This window comes from Eptesicus fuscus, chromosome 19, assembly GCF_027574615.1.
Source record: "Eptesicus fuscus isolate TK198812 chromosome 19, DD_ASM_mEF_20220401, whole genome shotgun sequence".
In the NCBI taxonomy this organism is placed as follows: domain Eukaryota; kingdom Metazoa; phylum Chordata; class Mammalia; order Chiroptera; family Vespertilionidae; genus Eptesicus; species Eptesicus fuscus.
This window is the reverse complement of record NC_072491.1, coordinates 22,682,298-22,702,890: the sequence shown is the minus strand read 5'-3', so window position 1 is coordinate 22,702,890 and position 20,593 is coordinate 22,682,298. Positions and strand designations below refer to the sequence as shown.

Sequence of the window (20,593 nt, the reverse complement as noted above, 5' to 3'; positions counted from 1 at the left end):
TATCAACAGTGTAATTGAATTTAGGAAGAGCTTTCCTTGTATGCCTTTAATACTGTGCTGCAATTTATTATTTGTCTGAAGTACTTTCTTGAATTTTAAATCAAGATGCCATGTAGAGCCAACGTAGAGAAACAACACTTGGCGTAACTATCTCTACAAGCTTAAACTTGATTCAGAATGGAGTAGGGGTAGAAGCCATGACTGTTAAACATTTGTGATTCCCTCTTTCTACTTCATCTAAATCTCGTGTTGCTTTTTATCACGAAGATAATTCTGAGTAAGACCAGTAGTTCAGTTAAATCTAATACTTATTTAGTTGCTACATTAAATATAATAGATTTAGAGGTATTTTTAGCATAGACTAAAAATCTTTTTTTGCCCTGGAAGAAATTTAGAAAAACATTTCCCTGAAATTGTCTAACTTAATCCTGATTTATATTTAGTTTTAAAAAGTAAAAACCTGGAGGGAACCTGAGTAACCAGCCTTTAAACACACCGCAGTCTGCAGTGAGCATACAGTGGCATCCACTCAGGGGTGGGGATTTGATCAGAACATTCAAAGGAATTGCTTCTCCATTTTCAATAATCATACCTCCTTAGATTAATGAACTCAGTGCATGGTGATATTTCAAGATTCTTTCTACATCATCTCTTTAACCGGTCACAAATGTTTGTAATACTTGTTCTCTGCATGTCAAAATGACTCCCTCAGATAGGAACTCCCATTATTTTTTCATGTCTGATCCCTCCCATCCCCCACTGTTACCAAAGAAAACCCACGCTTAGTAAAATCAGTCTATTTTCATGCTTTTAAAAAAAAAGTCAAGTTCAAGAAAGAATAGCACAGCTGTTCAAGATGTCATATCTTATAAAATAAATCTATTAGGAGGGTCAAATCCTGGAAGGGGTCAACTTAATGATGTAAGTGGAATAATTTGGTCATTTTCTGAAATTTGTAAACCTACAACATAAAAGACCCGAATTAGATGGACTAATTAACTAAATCTCTGCTAATGGCGATTTTCTTCTTTTTTTAAAGTTAGGACTTTTATGTTTAGGGCACACTTTAACATTTTTTTTTTTTTTTGTAAATGTGAATTTCTTTGAATTTTAGTCTGGTACCAATCAGTCCATTCTGTTTATTTTTGAATTATTGCCTTCATTTGGGATGAATTTAAAGGAAGATGGCTATTTCCATTTTTATTTTGCCAAAGGGAAAAACTGTGTGTGTGTGTGTGGTGCGGTTAATGAAAAAACAATCTTGGAAAATAGCTAGAAAAGGGAGGATGGCAAGCCAGATCTAGCCACTTACCTTTTCCTTCAGAGTACACAAATTTTGAGGGCATGTAATATCTGAAAATGTGCTTTTAATCATACCTAAATTATTTATTCTTCATGAAATGCAACCTGCTGGTTTCTTAAGTTTGATCCATCTATTATGTCATTACACTTTTTACATCTACCTTTTCATCAGAGATATTTTATCTTCTAGTTAGATATAACCCTTTAACATGGGGAAGAAGTGTAACTTTCTATTTCTTAAAAGCAGACATGTAAAATACAAGATTATTAACCCTTTAATTTTTTTAAATTATAAACTGGAGGACCTTGAAGCCATTTTCTTTTTTAAAAGGAGATGGGTATGTATATGCACATATTTTCAAATGTACATTTGCATGCATGTGAATGTATTTATATATATATACATATACATATACATATACATATACATATATATAGAGAGAGAGAGAGAGAGAGAGAGAGAGAGAGAGAGAATGTCAAATTACAAATGATTGCTTATGGATATAAATTATAGCCAGCATTGAAAATTAATTCTTGTGCAAAGCTTTCTAAGTCTTGTGTAATCTACTAATTAAATATCCTTTGTCATGCTTATGATAAGCGATGTAATCTATGTGATCACACCATATGAAAGGAAGAAAAGTACCTGCACCTAGAATGAGTAGTAAGTGTAAGGGAAGTTGACCTGCAAAGCATTCCTTTATGTTGGAAAAATCTAATGGCCACTGATTAAGTCCCCAATTTTTTCGCTTAGCTTTTGGGATGAGAATTATGTTTCTTTCATAAACTCATGAATCTTATGAATGTGAATAATTTGCTGCCAAACTGGTTCAGGTAATGACATACTTAAAGGTAATTTGGAACATAGAAAAGAAAGGAGAGAGAAGTCAAGAGAGAGGTGATAGGAGAGCGATATTTATAGTTTTATATGCATAAATGATATGATGTACTTTCTTTAAGATAATCACATATGTGAGTGTTTTAGGGTCACTATACTTATTTTCATGTTGTAAAAATAAAATAAATATGGGATATTTTGCATAAGTTGTGTGCATATGTGCATAAATATGTAGCTGTAGATGTTGAATTTTATATATATGTCAAATGCTTATTCAGTTATTCCGTATCTTCTAAAATCTAATATCTATTGATACTCAGTATCGTCTGAAATTAAGCATTTAACGGCATCAAATGCTTGATCCACATCAAGCATGGCATTCAGAAGTCGCCCGTACATAATTACATTTACATTTAATTGCTGTGTATGTAAAGTGAAAGAATTCTAACACAGTAATCAAAATGAACCACAAGGTGTCTGTGTCTTATTTTCCACCCATTAAAAGCAATAATTATTAGGCTGCCACATAGGATACTCTTCTAGGTTCTCTTATTGCGTCGTTTCTTTTCAGTCTTTTGTACGTACGTGTAGTTGACTATAGTTATACTCCGTGATCCAGGAAACACATGGAATATTTTTCCCTTTAACAACATTGTTGGTATTTTAGCACACACACACCCAACTTATAAAATATAATATTGCCTTAATGAAAATAAAAGCAACTAGGGAAATCTCACTAACATGTTAGTGGTGAAATATTTCAACGGATTCATTTTGTTAGTGCCGGAATATATCAATGGATTAATTTGTGTATGTACACATATACATACATACACAAGTACACAACATATGCCACTTCTGCTAGTTCTGCAAATTGCTCAGAAACTCAAGCAAACAAAGCCTTTTCCTTTTTTCTCCTGTCATATAATATAGAGTCTAAATATGGTACAGAATTGATTAAATTTCTTCTCCATTTCACAAAAGTGAAACTGTTTTCAATCTGAGTCCTTTTTTCTGTGACAATGCCTGCCGTTTATATTTTATGAATAAAGCTGCACTTAAAGTATAATCCTTCAATCATAGTATGTATGTATGTGTGTACACACACACACACACACATATTTTAACAGAATGTCTTTCTGTTGAAATTAGTAGAATCCTCTCTTTGATAGCAGTCAGTTCAAGTTAACTTGTCATTAATTAAATGCCTACTATATGCAATGCACTGATGATACAAAGATTTTTTTTCAAAATATCGGCCCTTCCCTCAGAAGCCTCTGATTCTCTGGGAGTGACTTGCATATGTAAGTAATTGTAACCCAGCCCTCTATCCCCGACCCCATACCTAAATGTTGAGAAAGCAGAGCTAAGGGATGATTCAGTAGTAAGTGAAAAGCTAAGGCAGAATTGGCATTCTAATGTTCTAAAGCTAAGCTTGCACACTGACAAGAAAGTACCTCTTGTGAAGAATAGTTTTGATATTCAGGGTGTTCCCCAAAGATATTATGTACTAGTACACACACTGAATAATTATAAAGGCAGTGTTTATTAAAATACATTTCATTTTCAAATTGAGCTATCAGCTGTTACAGTTGGTGCATTTTGGGGGACACCCTGTATTTGGGGAAATTTGTAAATGTGGAATAGCACAGGAAAATAACGAAATCATTTTAGAAAGATCTCTTTTTTTTTCTTTCGTGTGTTTTAAATTTGCTTCTCTTTGAACCTTTTTAAATGTTTTTATTTTGACAGCTTGGTAATTGATGGTATTTTGCTTTTTAAATTCATATTACTTCATAATAGGGAGAAATGTTATTCCTTTTAGGCAAATCACTTAATTTGGGGTAACTTCTTGTTTTAGGCTATTTGCATCTTCTGCAGAAATTGTGAACAGTTTAGTAATCTTGGTCTAGACTCTAGACAACATAACCATGAGGCAGGGGGAAATAAATGTGAGAAAAGTTAGTTGCTGCATTATGTTTTCAAAGCCCTTCTCATGAAATAAAATTCCACTCACCAGGAGTTTTGTATCTCGGGATGTGCTTGCTGCCGGGCCTCAGGGATGGTTTCCTGATTTTTGTTGCTGTTGTTGTTCAATGCACAAATTATCAAGGAACAAAATGATTTTAACTGTTCCTTTTGGTGGGGAGGACTGAGAGGTCGTCTCGGGAGTGCTTGATGCGGTGAGGTAGTTCTTGCGCTGGTATGTGATACCGTGTGATTAACAAACTCCAGATCACACAGAAAACTGGGCTGGAGTAAGGTTATTAAGTGCAGTTCCCTACCCAGACGATGTATTGCCTTGCTGATATGGTGGCACTGGAGAGGGATATGTGCATATATATAGAAGGAAAGACAATCATTGCTTTCTTCTTGAGCAGCTGCAGCCAGTCCCACTAATGGATGTGCAGAAGCAGACACTGGCCGCACAAGGTATGCGTTCGTTTTTACAGATGGTACTGCAGACAAGTTGGTAATGGAAAAGGAAGTCGTGTACGTGAGCTCTTTGAAAGGGGGCTGGGCGACAGGGGGACAGCTGAGTACAGTCCTTTCCTGTGTAATTGACTGTGAGAGCTATTGAAGAAGCCGTGTTCCCATGAAAGATTTCGGTTATTACAAAATTACATCATTATCGTTCAGGAAATTCATAAGTCCAAGTTGTCTTTTTGCAATAACGTTATTAAAACTTTAAAGATCAGCTGAGATTTTCCTGTCTTCACAGTACCTCTGTAATGAAATTATCTCCCCGTGTTTGGCTTTTACCTTACAGCACACACTGAGTTCTTATTTAAAAGACACTCCTTCCATTTAAACAATGACATAACTACTAGGCACTTATTTTGACTATTGGAAAGGTGTATTTAAATACCTACGATTTTATGTGTCTTAAAGGAAATACAAAGTTGAATAAAAATGAGATAACATTTTAAGAGAATTTTTTTATAGATTAAAAAATTAAATGAAATTCAAGTTCATTTCCCTCAGGGTTCCCCCACCCCCTGTGTAGTCATAGAAGGTGATATGCTATGAGAAGTGTTCCCGATATAGTCTTGACAAGTGTTCAGTGTGAACTGTGTCTTTGGTATCAGGGTCACTTGTTGATACCTTTGCAGTCTCTTAACATGATTCTTAAGTCTTTTGAACTTCAGTATCAGTAACCCTGTATTTCCATATGGTTTTTTATTGTTGTTGTTTAAGTGGAAGAAAAGTTGCAATTACCATCTTTCTGCTGAGCAGACTACATGCTGGGCTTTCCCATCCAATCTGTACTGCATCCTCTCAACTTGTAAAACGTGTTTAGAGTGAAGAACATTTTGGTCTTTGCTATTCCATAATGAAATGGAAATTATATCTCACATGAACAATGTCCAAGTCAACAACATAAGTAGATGAGTAACATATATATTTTATATATAATAATGGGGGGGAAATGTTTTAGGGAAAATATATTCACAATATCCCAATCTGAGGATTTGGATAAAATACCTTATCTTTGAGATTGGCAATATTTTGCCTTGAATAATATTGATATCACACATTGCAAGAGGTCTCTGTCAGGGAACATACAAATAAGTAAACTTAGTAAATTGTTACCTGAACCTATGTGCTTATAGAACTTGTCAAAACCCCAGCGCCCCTTTTCCTGCCCCATGTTTGGCCAAGGCGAATACAAAAGCCAGAGGCCCTAGCTCGCAGCTGCCCTCCTTGCAACTGGCATTAGTAGGGGCTAAGTCAATGGCGTCACTAATTTCTGCTTTTCGGCAAAGGGTTATTTCACATACCTTTTTTTTTTTCTTTCTTGAGATGGATGGATCAAAACATGTGTCCTGCACCCACTCCCTTCCCCACCACTACCTCTCCATCAGCCAAACGCTGTGTTCCTCTGGCTATGACTGTATCAGTCAGCCTCAAAACAGATCGTTGCCATATCTGATCAAGGATGAGTCATTTCTTTCTGGTACCTCAGAAACTTGCATAATTTTGATCAGCTGTTGTAGGGTGGCTTGAAGAGATAAGGGTCCTTCAAAGTCATGTAATGGTGAAGTATTTTTGGTTAAAATTCTCCAATTGCCTCTTTAGTAATAGAGCCTGAAACGTGGTTTAGAACTGTGGTTCTGCCAGAGAGAGGCCTGGGTTTTGCATCTTAGCCCTACTGGTTAGCAATTGAAAAATGTTTCTAGGCCTCAGGTTTCTCACCCGTAAAGTGGAGGTAATAATGATAATAATTATGATAATGATAATACCTGTCTCTTAGGGTCATTTTGAAGATGTCAGATAATGAAACTAAGCCTATAAGTATATTTCCCTACACATAATAACTACTTGATAACTATTAGATGTATGTTGGTGATTATTAAAAAAGAAACAAAAAGTAGTCAAACATGAAAATTATACCAGACCATTGATTCATAAATGGTGTTTAGAATATAGTCCTGTGTTTTTGCCTAGACTTAGAGACTAGGCTATCTTTTTGATACTAGGTAAGTCAGAGAATCATTCTCAGTGTTTTACCTCATCAACCTAAGTGGGACAGTAATATCTAATAATTCACTTTGAATCTAAAGTAGGATAATATATGTAAGGGGTTCTTAACTTTGGGATCCAAGGGCACTCAGATCCATGCAAAATCTTTGGATACATTTTGTGAAGGACATTCTTTTGAACAGCCTGAAGTTACTTGAAAAATATTTTTTTTCTGGAAGAGTGTCATAAATTTTATCAAAAGATGTTATGATTCCCAAGAATGTTAGGATCCATTGGTATATATGTAAAGAAATCATTGGTGTATATGTTAATACCTTGAGGATGGTTACATTTCATGGACCTGTTATTATCTGTTAGCTGATATGAAAAGAATTACTGATTATTTGGTATTTTCTGTTTCTTTCAAAATAACCATCATTATTATCTATTATAAAGGCAACCCTTAATTAAGAAGACAAATACAGTTATTTTTAATGAAGTGTTTAGAAGCTAAGCCCTTTGGACTTTAGGTTTTTTTCTAGAACAAGTCTCTCTATTTTATTACCAAGATGTTTATTTCTTATAATGAGAATTCCCATAATAAATGTTTTCTCTAAATACATTGTTTAAATAAAATGTGCAATAAATTTATTAGAACAGAATCAAATCTTGTATTCCCATGTTGAAGTTTACTTAAGAGGTACTAAAATTGTTTAACTATGCTTCCAAAAGGCTTTTTTCTTTCCTTTTTAGTGTCAGGTTTTGGCACTGGCATAAAAGAAAGTCCCTGTAGAGCAACTTTCCAACTATTGTTATAGCTGAAGGTGAAAATGGATCCATGGTGGCAGAAACGGATTCAGTAAGAGACTTGAGTAGTTCTTTCAACAATAATGACTTTCACGTGTAATGGGAAAAAAAAGACAGTGTAGACATAAATTTTGAGCCATATTTTTAGCTGTCCACATATGTATCGCTGTAAAGGCAGAACATTATTTCAGAAACAGCGTGGATTAGAACTCCAAAGATCTGTGTTTTTCTAGTCTTGTCTGTTATGGAATTTTTGTGTGGCATTGTATGTTTGGTTTGCTTGTTACCAAATATATGGGGGTAAATCAAAAGAACGGAGATGTGATCCTTTAGACCTGTAATGGGTTCTTTATCTTTGTGATAAATTTCTCTAAGTTCTGCAGATTTGAAGAATCCATATGAATAATGTGAAGTGTAGGGTAACTGTGAAATCTTGATTTTTCTGGTGTCCCACTCCCAAGAGTCACCAATTACATCTCAGAAGAAATGGAGCTAATAATGTGTTTTGCACGCTAGCATTTCCTGGTCTGTTGGGCAACACTTGTGTGCTGATGCGTCAGTGGAATAAGTCTTAGGCACATTGGTACCTGGGTACAAGGTATGATTACTGGAGCGTGCATTGCCTCATGTCCTGAAACAGAAGTTGTTCCATTGCTCCTAGCCAGGGATGTCAGTTTTGTTTACACTGGTCTCCATTATCATTGTTGATGTGTTGAGGAAGTGAAATTAATAATCAAGATAAACAGGTTTTGTTTCCAAACTCTGAGGTAGGTGATTATAAGATCGGTGCTTGGCTGAACCTTGTAGAGTCTCTTTAGTTGTCTGGCAAGAAATCTGAGGGCAAAGAGGGCTGTTTCAAGGCAGGCAGAGACTTGCCCATTTCAATGGATTCTTCACAATTTTATTTAGAACAAAAGCCAGCCAAGATATTGGAAACTATTGTTTCCTGCTGGCAGAGTTCTTCCCCCGAATCTTGCTAAAATATTGGCCAGTCTGTGCTTCTGATAAAAATTCTATTAATTTAAAGGTGTTCATTTCAAGCCACCATCTATTTTTAAGTGTTTTTAAGGCTACTTTATATGTATTCTTTAGGGTCTACTGATATGTAGTCAGTAGCTGATTAACTATATATTGGGAGAACTGGGAGATGGATATAGCCTTCTCTGTTTTTTAGTGGTGAATAATAGTGATAATGACTAAAATAATATTCATCATTTACTCAACAGTTATTGAATGGTTACTATATACATGATAGTTATTAACACATTATTTAACTATATCAACTCTTTTGTTAACAAAGCATTATTATTGACAGGACATGAATACTGATGGGACTAAGCAAGTGTCAACTTGTTTCCCAAATAATTTGCTTATTTCCCATATTTATAAAGGAGCACAGAGAGTGAGCCTTTTGATTATTAGATAAAACATTCAACCTTTAAATGAGATTTATTCATAAGAAATACTTTGGTGTCTTCAGAAAAGTTTCCATATAATTTACATGAATTAAACTGTCAATCTTCGTGAACAATCTCAGTTTATATCATGTTAACTTCACACTTAGTGTGTTTTTAGCTGATTCTACTGGAAACTCTGAGAACAGACCTTGTCTGTTGTATACATCACTGTAACCCCAGCTTCTAGCACAGTGCCAGGCACATGGTGGACACCCAATAACTATTCCCAGAACTGAACTGAATTACAGTTACTGCTGCTCTTTTATTACTGCAAAATTATTCCTGAAGGTTCTATCATGGCCATGTGTGTTTCTATAAAATGAAGTTCACAAAGGATTCTTGATACAACCAAATAAACACAGAAGTTATCTAAAGAGTTAATGTATTTGATGTACATCCAGATTAACAGCATACATATCAGATTTCAAACTGATTCAATTTTAAACGGCTAAGATATAAAACCATAAAAATGTGAGTAAATAATCTGCCTATCAAGGCTTATTATGTGATTACATGGTTTCAGTATGGTTCCTACTCATAGAAAATTATTTTAAAGGATCATTTCTGCAAAATTCCTTCACCAGTGTCTCGTTTAATATTTTGGAGATGAACGAACATTCATGGCTCTAAATGTTAAGCCACTTGAATGAATAATCAAATTTACTGTTTATTAATAAAATAAATCAGTTTTTTTGTTTAATGAAATTTGAAAACCTTAAGATGTTTGTTTCTGACTGATCTTCAAATAGCAAAATAGGCAATAAAAACAGATGAACCTAATTTTTAATAATTTTTTCCTTTTTTTTTTTTTTTTCTGAAGTCATCCCTGGCTTTACAGCACATGTGCCAAAGCTCAACCCAGAGTGACACATAAATGAGTAATTTGAGATCCTGAATAGAAAACTTGAGTCAGAAGCTTTGAGGAAAAAAAAAACTAACAATAGTGATACCATACAGTGGGTAGCTGTGCACCTAAAGACTAAATTTTTTAAGACAGTTATTTAGTCATTATACTTCTTGGTGCACTCACAGCAGGGAAATAAATTATAATGGATTTAAAGTGTTTTTATAATAAAAGATGGGTGTGCCCATCATTCTCTATTTCAAATCCTGGCATGGGTGATTGTCCAAATTCATCACCTATTGCTGTTGTAAAAATCAGTATTGCGGTCCTAATACATTTGAAATGTAGAAGGGAAACAAGTGATCCGAAGAATTCTCAGTAATGATCACTGAAAAGCACTTGCTAGGCCAAACACTGGACTGGCTTCCAAATCCCTTACAATTAACTGCTCCTACCACCGTCCTTCCTTTCCACACGGGAAATTAACCAGCCAACAGAAATAACATGGAGGCAACAAAAACGTGACCTAACAGTTAGTAGACACACTATTAAAACTTCAAATTAAAAAAAAAAAAAGTTTCTCGAATTGTTGATTCTGGAATTTTTCTCTGTAGAAATCTTCAGTTGAGGGGACTTTCGTATAGATTTGGGTTTTCAGCCGACCTTCCTTCACCCGGGTGGACCCCACCTGGCACATTAGAGAAGGCCAGAGGCAGAGGACGCTGCCAGTTCGTGTTGCTTTGGATCTGTCCAAGTGCACTTTCCCTCGGCCTCAAGAGAGGAAAAACCGGGCTACGCGTGCCTCTCCGCTGTGCCTCAGCTACCGACTCCTATCGTGTCCTCTCCCACAAGTGTTTCTATCCATAGGATGTGATTCACCTCCCTCCACCACAAGGTCATGGCTTTACAAACTATTAGTGATCAGCTTGTAGGAAAAGGACAAGCACGTGTGGTAGTGTTTAAGCATGCCCATAGAGAACCATCAGCGATGTGTGGCTAGAATGATGTTTACAAAGGAGAGTTGGAGCTTCTTTGTACCTGACCTGGTATCCTCGGGACCTAGCAAGTACCCGCTTCACCTGTTTCTCAAAAATAAGTGTGGGATGTAGGATTGGAAAATTGATCCTCATGATTTTTTTTTCCCCTACATCATTAGCCATCTCTGCCCTCCTGGACATAAATTTAGCCATATGAGGGGGGATCCATTTAAAAGGGATATTACTTTTTTAAACTCCCCCCTCCAAAATAGGAGTATCTCCTAATGATAAACCTGGAGAGATTATCTTCAACTTCCTTAGTGATCAACTGCATGAGACAGAGCACTGTCCTAGGTACTAACTATTTTAGAGTATTTGATGACTGTTAGGAGACATGATCTCTGTCCTTTACAAACACAGTGGAAAGGAGAATGAGAAGTATCTTAAAGCTCTGTCATGCACGATAATCTATGAATGAAATAAGGTCTTAGTGCCCTAACAAGGTCAGGCTTGGTTTTAAGAAGCAGGGCCGGGAAACTTCTGTCCTGCCTTCCTTTGCCAACCGACTGCTTCTCTGCCCTCGACTGGGCTAAGGATGTTGGTAACTTCGAAAGAGATGCCTTCCTGTGTGCAGCCAGCTTACACTATACACAGTGCTCTCATCTCTGCTGCCGTGTAGAGAGGTGTGGCACCGTTCTGTGATTCCTGTGGTCACAGCTGAGGGCATTATTCACTTCTCCCCGCTTCTCTGCTGCTTGCAGTGCCTACCAAAGTGACAAATTTGTTTCGATGGGCAGTAACTTAATGGGTGAAACATTTCTCACCTACCTCCCACTCTCTACCCCCACACAGGCACGCTCCTCTCGAATTCTAGGTGTGAACACCTAGATATTTCACTCTGACTCAACTTTCCATTCTCAGACTTGATAAGATTGACACAAATGAAATACACTTGATAATATCCAGCTATATGTATTAGGCATATATAAAATGTTTAATAAGTAGATTCAGGAGATAAAACCAACTAACCAAATATATGCTTTTCTCACAAAAGAAATACAGTTGAGTCCCCTTGACGAATGGCTAACTTACCGAGCATTTACTACATCCCTGGCACTGCTTTAATTGCATCCATTAGCCCACGTTAATATTCAATATTCTCAGTAGTTCATACTTTAAAAAAAGGGGGGGGGGTGAGATTTAAGCATTGAGAGATTAAGTAACTTGCCCAAAAGTTGCACCCTGCAAAATGCAGAAGCATGTCTTGAATACAAGTAGTCTGACTCCTAAATCTGATGATCCACCTCCCGGCCACACTGACACTGAGAAAATGAATTCAGAGTTCCCCTGGAGTATTTACATTAAGATATACGGTTTACCTAAAACATACCAGCCTTTATTGGAGCATAAGTGCTGCTTAAAGCAACCTATGCCTGTGGAAACCAGAGCTATAATTTCAGGATTTTCTCTCTCACTAATGAAGGGCATTTTCTTTGCAAGAGAATTAAGCACAAAATTGGGCAAGGATTGAAACGCTCCCTGGAACCAGGATTACACCCACTTTGGCAAGCTGTGTCAAGCACCCAGGGCAGAAGGAAAGAAAAGCAGGCTGGAGTGAATGGTTGGTTACACATTCAAGTTTGAGCCTCTGCCATAGATGTGGGTTAGTTTCCAAATGGACATTTACTTCGCCTTTATGTGAATCAAGTTGGTGTTTATTTGCCAAACATGTTAGTATTTAGATCTAGGGAAAAAAACAGCATGGCCCCAGGGAAATTTCACAATTATAACCTAAGTAGGCTCCCCAAGTTACTTCAGATAAAGGGGGCCCCAGAGTGTTTAAAAAATACAACCTCTAATAGTTCATTGATTTTTTTTTTTTTTTTTCAGGAAGCAGCATTCTCTAGTTTTACAGTAGGTCGCTACTGGGGCTAGTGGACTGACACCTAGTGTTTGCTGTGGCTCTTACTGAGATTTAGAAACTTGCAATACATTCCTGGTCCCCACTTGGGGAGGAGGGAAGGGGAAGGGGAGGCAGAGATTATCTTTGTGAAAAATCTAGCTTTTATTACATCACCCAAAGTAGCACAACCTGCTACACTAATGAAATCGTGTTCTTGGTTGAAAAGGGCAATTGTTCGCCTGACTTTGTGCTCACTAAAAACATTCCCCAATCTTGTTAAATTATTGCTCTCATTTCAGATTTTTATAGCTGCGCAGCTTACCGGCCCTCATTTCTTTACGTTTCATTCATTTTCCTTGTATTGATGATTAATGGAGGATGTCGAATGGTAGAGTGAGCAGGCATCAGCAATTGCAAGATCATAATTAGTTTAGCTGACGAGGGCCTCTGATAGCACTTGCATCTGGATGGAAAAATTACCCTATAGGGAACTGGCTGCTCACCAGGTCTTTTTAGTGATACATTGTGAAACACCCGATGAATCAAATGCCCTTTCAATGCCAAGAAAGTGTTCCAGTCTTGAAGCCAAAATTATGTCTGCAGAAAGCTTTCCATTTGAAATGTATCAGAGGACAATTATAACCATTGTATTTTCTTGGCAGAGATACCACTCGTCTACAGTATGGACTCAAGTTAAATAAATTGCCTAAATTTTATGAATCCCTGAAATTTTGACTTACACTGCTCTTAATTTTAAATTTATAAGAAAATTGGGTTGCAGCAAGACTTTTTTCCACTCCTTATCTACCGTGCATATTTTATCATTAAAGGCTTTGCTTCCTAGAGACAGGAGAGCCGAGCTGCAAGGCAGGCTGTCCATTTGAGTTTTGCAGCAAAAGAATTCCACTTCCTGCCTGTTAGTATTTGCGCCTCCAAACACAGCCTGACTTTTGTTTCAGTGGGACATTTAATGGGATCATTGCTTGATAGCAAGAATGGAACAATCAATACTAATTATCTACTTTTAAGTATCCTTAGATTATTTTTGAATCTGGTGATTACAGGCTTCAGCCCACTAACATCCATTTGTGTTCGGAAATGCTTGTGATTTCCAAGTCTGGGTCAAATCAAATAATCCTATAGCCATTGATGGGACTGTGTTGTCTGGCTTAAGCAGGTACCCAATCAGGGTCCTCATGAGTCATACTGTACTTCTAGCTGCCTGAAGTTCCTACCGGTTCTCTCAGCTTTGGGAAATAGAGGGTGTTCTCTTTCAGACGTTACCATTAACACAACCGAAGACCTGAAATGAATGTCTTACATTCTCTTAAACTCGTGTTACATGAACGGCGTAGAGAAAGATATGCTTTTAAATGGTTTACACGGTGCATTTATCCCCAGTTTGACCGGATTTTAAAGCTCAGGTGGCATGTGCTCCTCCTTTTCCAAAGAATATTAAACATCTTGCCGTGCTCTGTCTTTTGACTCTTTGTTTTGACACTTTTTTCAAAGGTATATTTTCAGGTTCAGCCTCTAGGAGCCATCATTAATGGCACAAAACCCAAGGTTCAAAAAGTTAAAGCTGTTTCTGTGAAAAGCCTTTGGTGTTGCGCACACCTCATCCATCATTGTAGGGTTAATTATAATGAAAATCAGTGGTGCCTATTAAACACAATTGAACCTGACCTCATTATGGGCAGTGTGGTTTTATACTGTCATTGTTGCTAGTCTGAAGACAAAACTCCTGGGTTGATTTGGTCTAACTCCAAGTGATCATGTGACTCACCTCTGACCTTGTGTGTTGTGTTTTTTTTTTTTTTCCTGTTTCAGAGGCGTAGAGGCTCGGGTGTTTTTTGTGCCAATTGCTTGACCACAAAGACCTCTCTCTGGCGAAAGAATGCAAATGGCGGATATGTATGCAACGCGTGTGGCCTCTACCAGAAGCTTCACTCGGTAAGGACTTGGTAGACTGTCAGGAAAAGCTTCAGAAAGCAGCCTGGTCTGTAGTGTGATGAGGACCATTCCCTGGCTGGCCGGGCCTCCCCCCCGCCCCCCGCAGTTTAATACAGTCCTTGGAATGCACTTGTGATGTAGGGTGAAATGGCCTGAGATGTTATGGGGAGATACGTTTGAGATGTTAGTAATACCTTATGCTTCTTTGGATACAAAAAAAAAGGAAAAGGATTGATTTCTTGGAATTTCACCTAACAGATACTTGAACTAATGGTTATCATAATTTGGTGAACTTAATTTAGGTAGAAAGACAACCTACTTAAAAGTTCAGAAATACAGGACAGGTTACTTTTTGAAAGAGGACTCTCCCATGGCCATGGCCAGCATAAAAGAGAGTGCAGGGAAAGAGTGTTTCTTTTCCAACTGACCTTTGGAATTTGCAAGTCTCATCTTGGCTGCTTTGGGGGCTGGAGGTTGGGCACATTGAGGAGAGCGGCCCTGAACTAGAACCCGAGAATGCCAGGTGAATCCCTGCAGTCCGCTTAATGCACATTTAGATGCGGTATCTGTGGGCCCACAGAGCACACAAGGTGCAAATGGTGCTTTGTGTTTTCAGATCTCTAACTGGCTTCTTTCTGTGGCTTACTGGAGTCCTGCCAGTAATTTCTTCCCAAACTTTAGTGAGAATCCTATAATAAAATTTAAACTTACAAATGCTCCCATCTGTAGAGGCATTGGACTTCCTGAAGGATTTCTTAGTTTAGTTTAGAAAGTTTATCTGCTGACAAGAGCTGCCTTTTAAAAATCTGAATTCTCCATTTAGTGAACAGAAGTCTATTTCTCTGTGTTTGGCATTTTACTGTGGCTCTCAGCACAGCCAATGAATAGGTTACAGCAACAGGGAATACAGTTTTAGACAACACGTCCTCATAAATGGACCATTGGAAGCACTCTTTAAAAAATGGATGCTGCCAACAATACTAATTCATGGTAAACTGTAAGTAAAAACCTTAAGCTAAGAGAAAGGTTTTTCCCACCACCGCACCACACCACCTTACTTTTCTTTTAACCTTTACCATTTAAGCACAGCAATAAGCTTCCACTTAATGAGTACTGACATTAATGATTTTCATTGAACTCTGGCCAATCATAGGCCAGGAATTAATTAAGCTACTGCCTTCCAGCTTATGATAATTTAACAACTGTGATATAAACTAAATCCTTCTTTTTACAGTTATTTTAATATTCATCTCTCCAGAGATGAGATGTTTTTAGTTTTGAGTTTTTTAAAACCATGAATTTAAATACATAAAGGTGATGCTCACATTTAATAAAAGTTTAAAAAAGGTATTAATGCAAATTTCAGGATTCTTTATAAAACATAGATTAAATGCTGCATATTTTCATAACACAAATATGAAATTCTGAACAAAATAAATGAACGTGGCTTATCTAAGGGATGTGTCATATTCATTCTGAAACCAGTAATTGAATTGTCAGTAACAAGTATGTTATCTTTCTTCCCTTCAAAATACCTTCACAACACTAGAAATATTCCATAAAGGATTTATATTTATGTTTTGTTTAATGTATAAAAGGTACTCTCTTGCATTAAGATTCATCTTTTCTAGGAATAATTCACAAATTACTTATTGTATAGATTTGTATTTTATGTGGAAATTAGTTCCTGATTTTAGTAAGCTTTTATAAAAATCAGATTTTAGCCTATTAAAGGTTCATCTCAATTTTTAATCTGTAAATATGCATTAATTTACTAAATTTACTCTTTTGATTTTATTAATCCAAGTTAGAGCTCTTACTACAAGTTATTATAGTCTTATCTGTGGATTTTAGTCATAAATATAAATACCTGTTGAACATGTCCTTAAATACCAATCATACATATAATGCTTAAGCCAAATAAAATACTCAAGCTCCGTAAAATTCAGCATTCGATTTAAGTACAAAGTAGTGAAGTTGGAATGAGAGATTGGATATTTGAACCAAGGCTACAAATGAATTTGGATTTTCAACATAAAACAAATGCTTCACCTCTCAATACGTACAATCTTCCCTACTGAATATAAAATATTAGTAAAGGGACAGAAATACAAGTGAGAGGTTAAAAAAGAAAAGAACTCTCACTGATATGGCTCTGATTACCCAGTACCCTTCCTCCTGACCCTGTCAGTTTGATATTTTGTGTGTTCTGATACTTCATATTTTATATTCACATTTGCAGTTATTTAGAAGAATGTATGTATCAGTCAGCTCTGGCTGCCATAACAAAACACCACAGATGGGGTGATTTAAGCAACAAATATATTTTCCCACAGTCCTGGAGGTTGGGAGTCAGACCCGAGCGCCTCACCCTCACCTGGGGGTTGTGGTGAGAGCGCCTCTCCTGGCTTGCAGAAAGCCACTTTCTCTCTCACTGTGTCCTCACTTAACCATATTAAATCCCAAAGACCATACACTTTCCAGACACAGTCACCTTAGTGGTTCGAGATTCAACACATGAAGTTGGGGGAGGACACAATTCAGACTGTGGCAATGCGTAACTTTTCCACAATTTTTATCAAAACCTATCGCCCATGTTATGATGTTGACATCTTAGTGCATGACTCAAAAGTTGAGAAATATTTCAGAAAAATCACATTGCTTCAAGTAACTTTCTACATGCTTTTATCACTCAATGATGCAATTCCAAAATCCATTGAGTTTGGAAAGCTGTTTTTAAGTAGATGAAAGTTTTCATTCCTCCCTGCAAAGATGGGCATGATTTAATTAGGCTTAAAAAAAAAAAAAAGGCACTTTGGTTTCTTCCTGTGGTCCTGCTTAGGGCAAAAGGAGGAGATTTAGTAAATCTATAACATAAAGCCTATCCCTTGCTTTGAACTTAAGCATGGTTTCTATTTGTGAGGAATTGTTAATGCATTTTAATGTGTGGTGTGTTTTTTTTTATGTTTTCCTTTTATGTATTGTGTGTTCATTCTCTGCAGACTCCCAGGCCTTTAAACATCATTAAACAAAACAACGGTGAGCAGATTATTAGGAGAAGAACAAGAAAGCGCCTTAACCCAGAGGCACTTCAGGCTGAGCAGCTCAACAAGCAGCAGAGGGGTGGCAGTGAGGAGCAAGTCAACGGAAGCCCCTTGGAGAGGAGGTCAGAAGATCATTTAACGGAAAGTCACCAGAGAGACATTCCACTCCCGAGCCTGAGTAAATACGAAGCCCAGAGTTCATTGACTAAAAGCCATTCTGCTCAGCAGCCAGTCCTGGTCAGCCCATCTCTGGATATTCACAAAAGGATGCAACCTTTGCACATTCAGATAAAAAGTCCTCAGGAAAGTACTGGAGACCCAGGAAATAGTTCCTCTGTATCGGAAGGGAAAGGAAGTTCTGAGAGAGGCAGCCCCATAGAAAAGTACATGAGACCCGCAAAACACCCCAATTACTCACCACCAGGCAGCCCTATCGAGAAGTACCAGTACCCCCTTTTTGGACTCCCCTTTGTACATAATGACTTCCAGAGTGAAGCTGATTGGCTGCGGTTCTGGAGTAAATATAAGCTCTCCGTTCCTGGGAATCCGCACTACTTGAGTCATGTGCCTGGCCTACCAAATCCTTGCCAAAACTATGTGCCTTATCCCACCTTCAATCTGCCTCCTCATTTTTCAACTGTTGGATCAGACAATGACATTCCTCTAGATTTGGCGATCAAGCATTCCAGACCTGGGCCAACTGCAAATGGTGCCTCCAAGGAGAAAACGAAGGCACCATCAAATGTAAAAAATGAAGGTCCCTTGAATGTAGTAAAAACAGAGAAAGTTGATAGAAGTACTCAAGATGAACTGTCAACAAAATGTGTGCACTGCGGCATTGTCTTTCTGGATGACGTGATGTATGCTTTGCATATGAGTTGCCATGGTGACAGTGGACCTTTCCAGTGCAGCATATGCCAGCATCTTTGCACGGACAAATATGACTTCACAACTCATATCCAGAGAGGCCTGCATAGGAACAATGCACAAGCAGAAAAAAATGGAAAACCTAAAGAGTAAAACCTTAGCACTTAGCACAATTCGATAGAAATAGGTTTTCTTGATGGGAATTCAATAGCTTGTAATGTCTTATGAAGACCTATTAAAAAAATACTTCATAGAGCCTGCCTTATCCAATATGAAATTCCCTTCTCTTACGATTCTTTCTTTTGATGAGTAGGTTACCAGGATTAAAAAGTGAGACTAATGGTCAGTGAGAAAAAAAAAGGAAGATGGTAAATAGTCACGTTCTAGAACCTAGTAGGTCAAAATCATCTTGGTGAATGTGTACTGTGGCAATGATCCATAAGAAGTTACCACCAGACTATAATTATTAGATTTGTAAAGAAAGAGGTCAAAGCTGTCTAGAATTTGAAAGGGTTTACATACCATGAGTCTAAAGCAGTGTTGGGCTGGCCATTAGCCCATGTATTCAAAAACCCATAAAATGTTGCCTAAATTTAGAAGTATCATGAAATCCTAGGCAGGGGAGGAGAAATCTAATCTCTGGGGCTGTGAAAGAAAAATGGCGCCCTGTTAGATCAGCCTCCTCTCATTGACCATGTTTCAGAACTAGACCTAGAAATGTGAGCTGTGGTGAGGCTTGGTGAGAAATCGGCAAGAACGTGACAGCCGGTGGCACAATGCCTTTGGCCAGCCCTGCCTGTACATACACATGCACACCCTCTCTGATATTTTTGTCCTTTAGGTGTTCGAAGACTCCTTTTGAAAGTAGTCCTTTTGTTTGCCATTTAGGTTCATTTTGTCCAAATATATATGCATTTTTAAAATCAGTGTCCTCAGTGCTTATGTAGTAATTTTATTGTAGCCAGATACTTCTTTCTTGTATGCGATGAACCAGCGTGGATTTGTTTTTGGAGCCTCCTCTTGGTCACTGATCTCACTTGGCACATGATAGCTAAAGGGATCCCCTCACTTCAAAAGACTAGATGGAAACAAAAGTTCAGACCATGGGCTTAATTCGTTTAGAACACATGGTATTTCTCCACAAGGTAACCTGCTGTATTTATTTATTTTCTTTTGGTTAAATATAATTTCCAAACTTTGTGGTCAGGCAGCGTCTAAGGTTACGTTACCACAGACTGACGGTGTGTGTACCAATCAATTCCTTCATTAGATGTATACAGGTTTAGTTAAGTAGCATTAAATAGGATTCTTAGAAGTATGTCTTCATATTTCTTTTAATACTTAAGGCTTTGTAAAACTATCCATGAAGGGAAAGCTCCTCAGCATAACTGCTCAGGGAAATAGGGCTAAATAACTGAACATTAAATAATTGGTTAAAGGTGCTGTTAGTCGAGCCTCAATGCTTGCTACAAGGATGTATGTACAAGGACTGACTTTAATAATTTGCATTATATTGTCCCAACCAGTAGTTTATTTTTTGCCACAGAGATGTAGAAGATATTACAAGCTACTGGATGCACTGTCAGATTAACTTATTTCATTAAAGAAGTTGGGAGAACAAATAGGAAAAAAAAAACTTATTTTTCTAGTAAATATTAATGTATTACATTTCAATAATGGTGCCTGACATATTGAATAATTATTTTCTACAGTGTACGTATGCAACAAAGATATTCCATCATGCATTAGAGTCAGTTCTGGCTCTGCCTAGCTGTTTACATTTGCAAATGTAGCAAACAAGGTAATGAAGCAACTATTTCTATTGCGGTAGATATCTTTTTGTGTGTGTGTGTGTATGTATGTGCGTGCGCATTAAAATTGTAAACGGTAACATGAAACAAATGAAAGTTCTTGATATAATGGTATGGAAAACAAGAAGGAAATGAAAATATTTTTATGCCTACTTAGGAAAAAAAAAGGGTAGCACTATTCATTCCAAGTACTTTTTTTTTTAATTTTTAAGCTCTTAACTCACATTGTTATGCTTAAAATGATAAACATATATCCTCTTTTTATTGCTTTGTCTATGTTTCAGATGAAACATTTCAGAAATTATTTTGATGAGTGCTGCTGGAAC

At 37.2% G+C, this 20,593-nt stretch overlaps 1 protein-coding gene across 1 annotated transcript in view; it reads left to right on the top strand.

Moving 5' to 3' along the window:
• Positions 1–19,589, top strand: part of TRPS1 (transcriptional repressor GATA binding 1) — a 228,117-nt gene extending 208,528 nt beyond the window's left edge. Inside the window, exons 5-6 of the mRNA XM_054708487.1 lie at positions 14,423–14,545; positions 17,548–19,589. Of these exons, the coding sequence (XP_054564462.1) occupies positions 14,423–14,545; positions 17,548–18,609 (1,185 nt within the window). The 3' untranslated portion in view covers positions 18,610–19,589. The remainder of the gene's footprint in view (positions 1–14,422; positions 14,546–17,547) is intronic.
• The last annotated feature ends 1,004 nt before the right edge of the window (positions 19,590–20,593 follow it).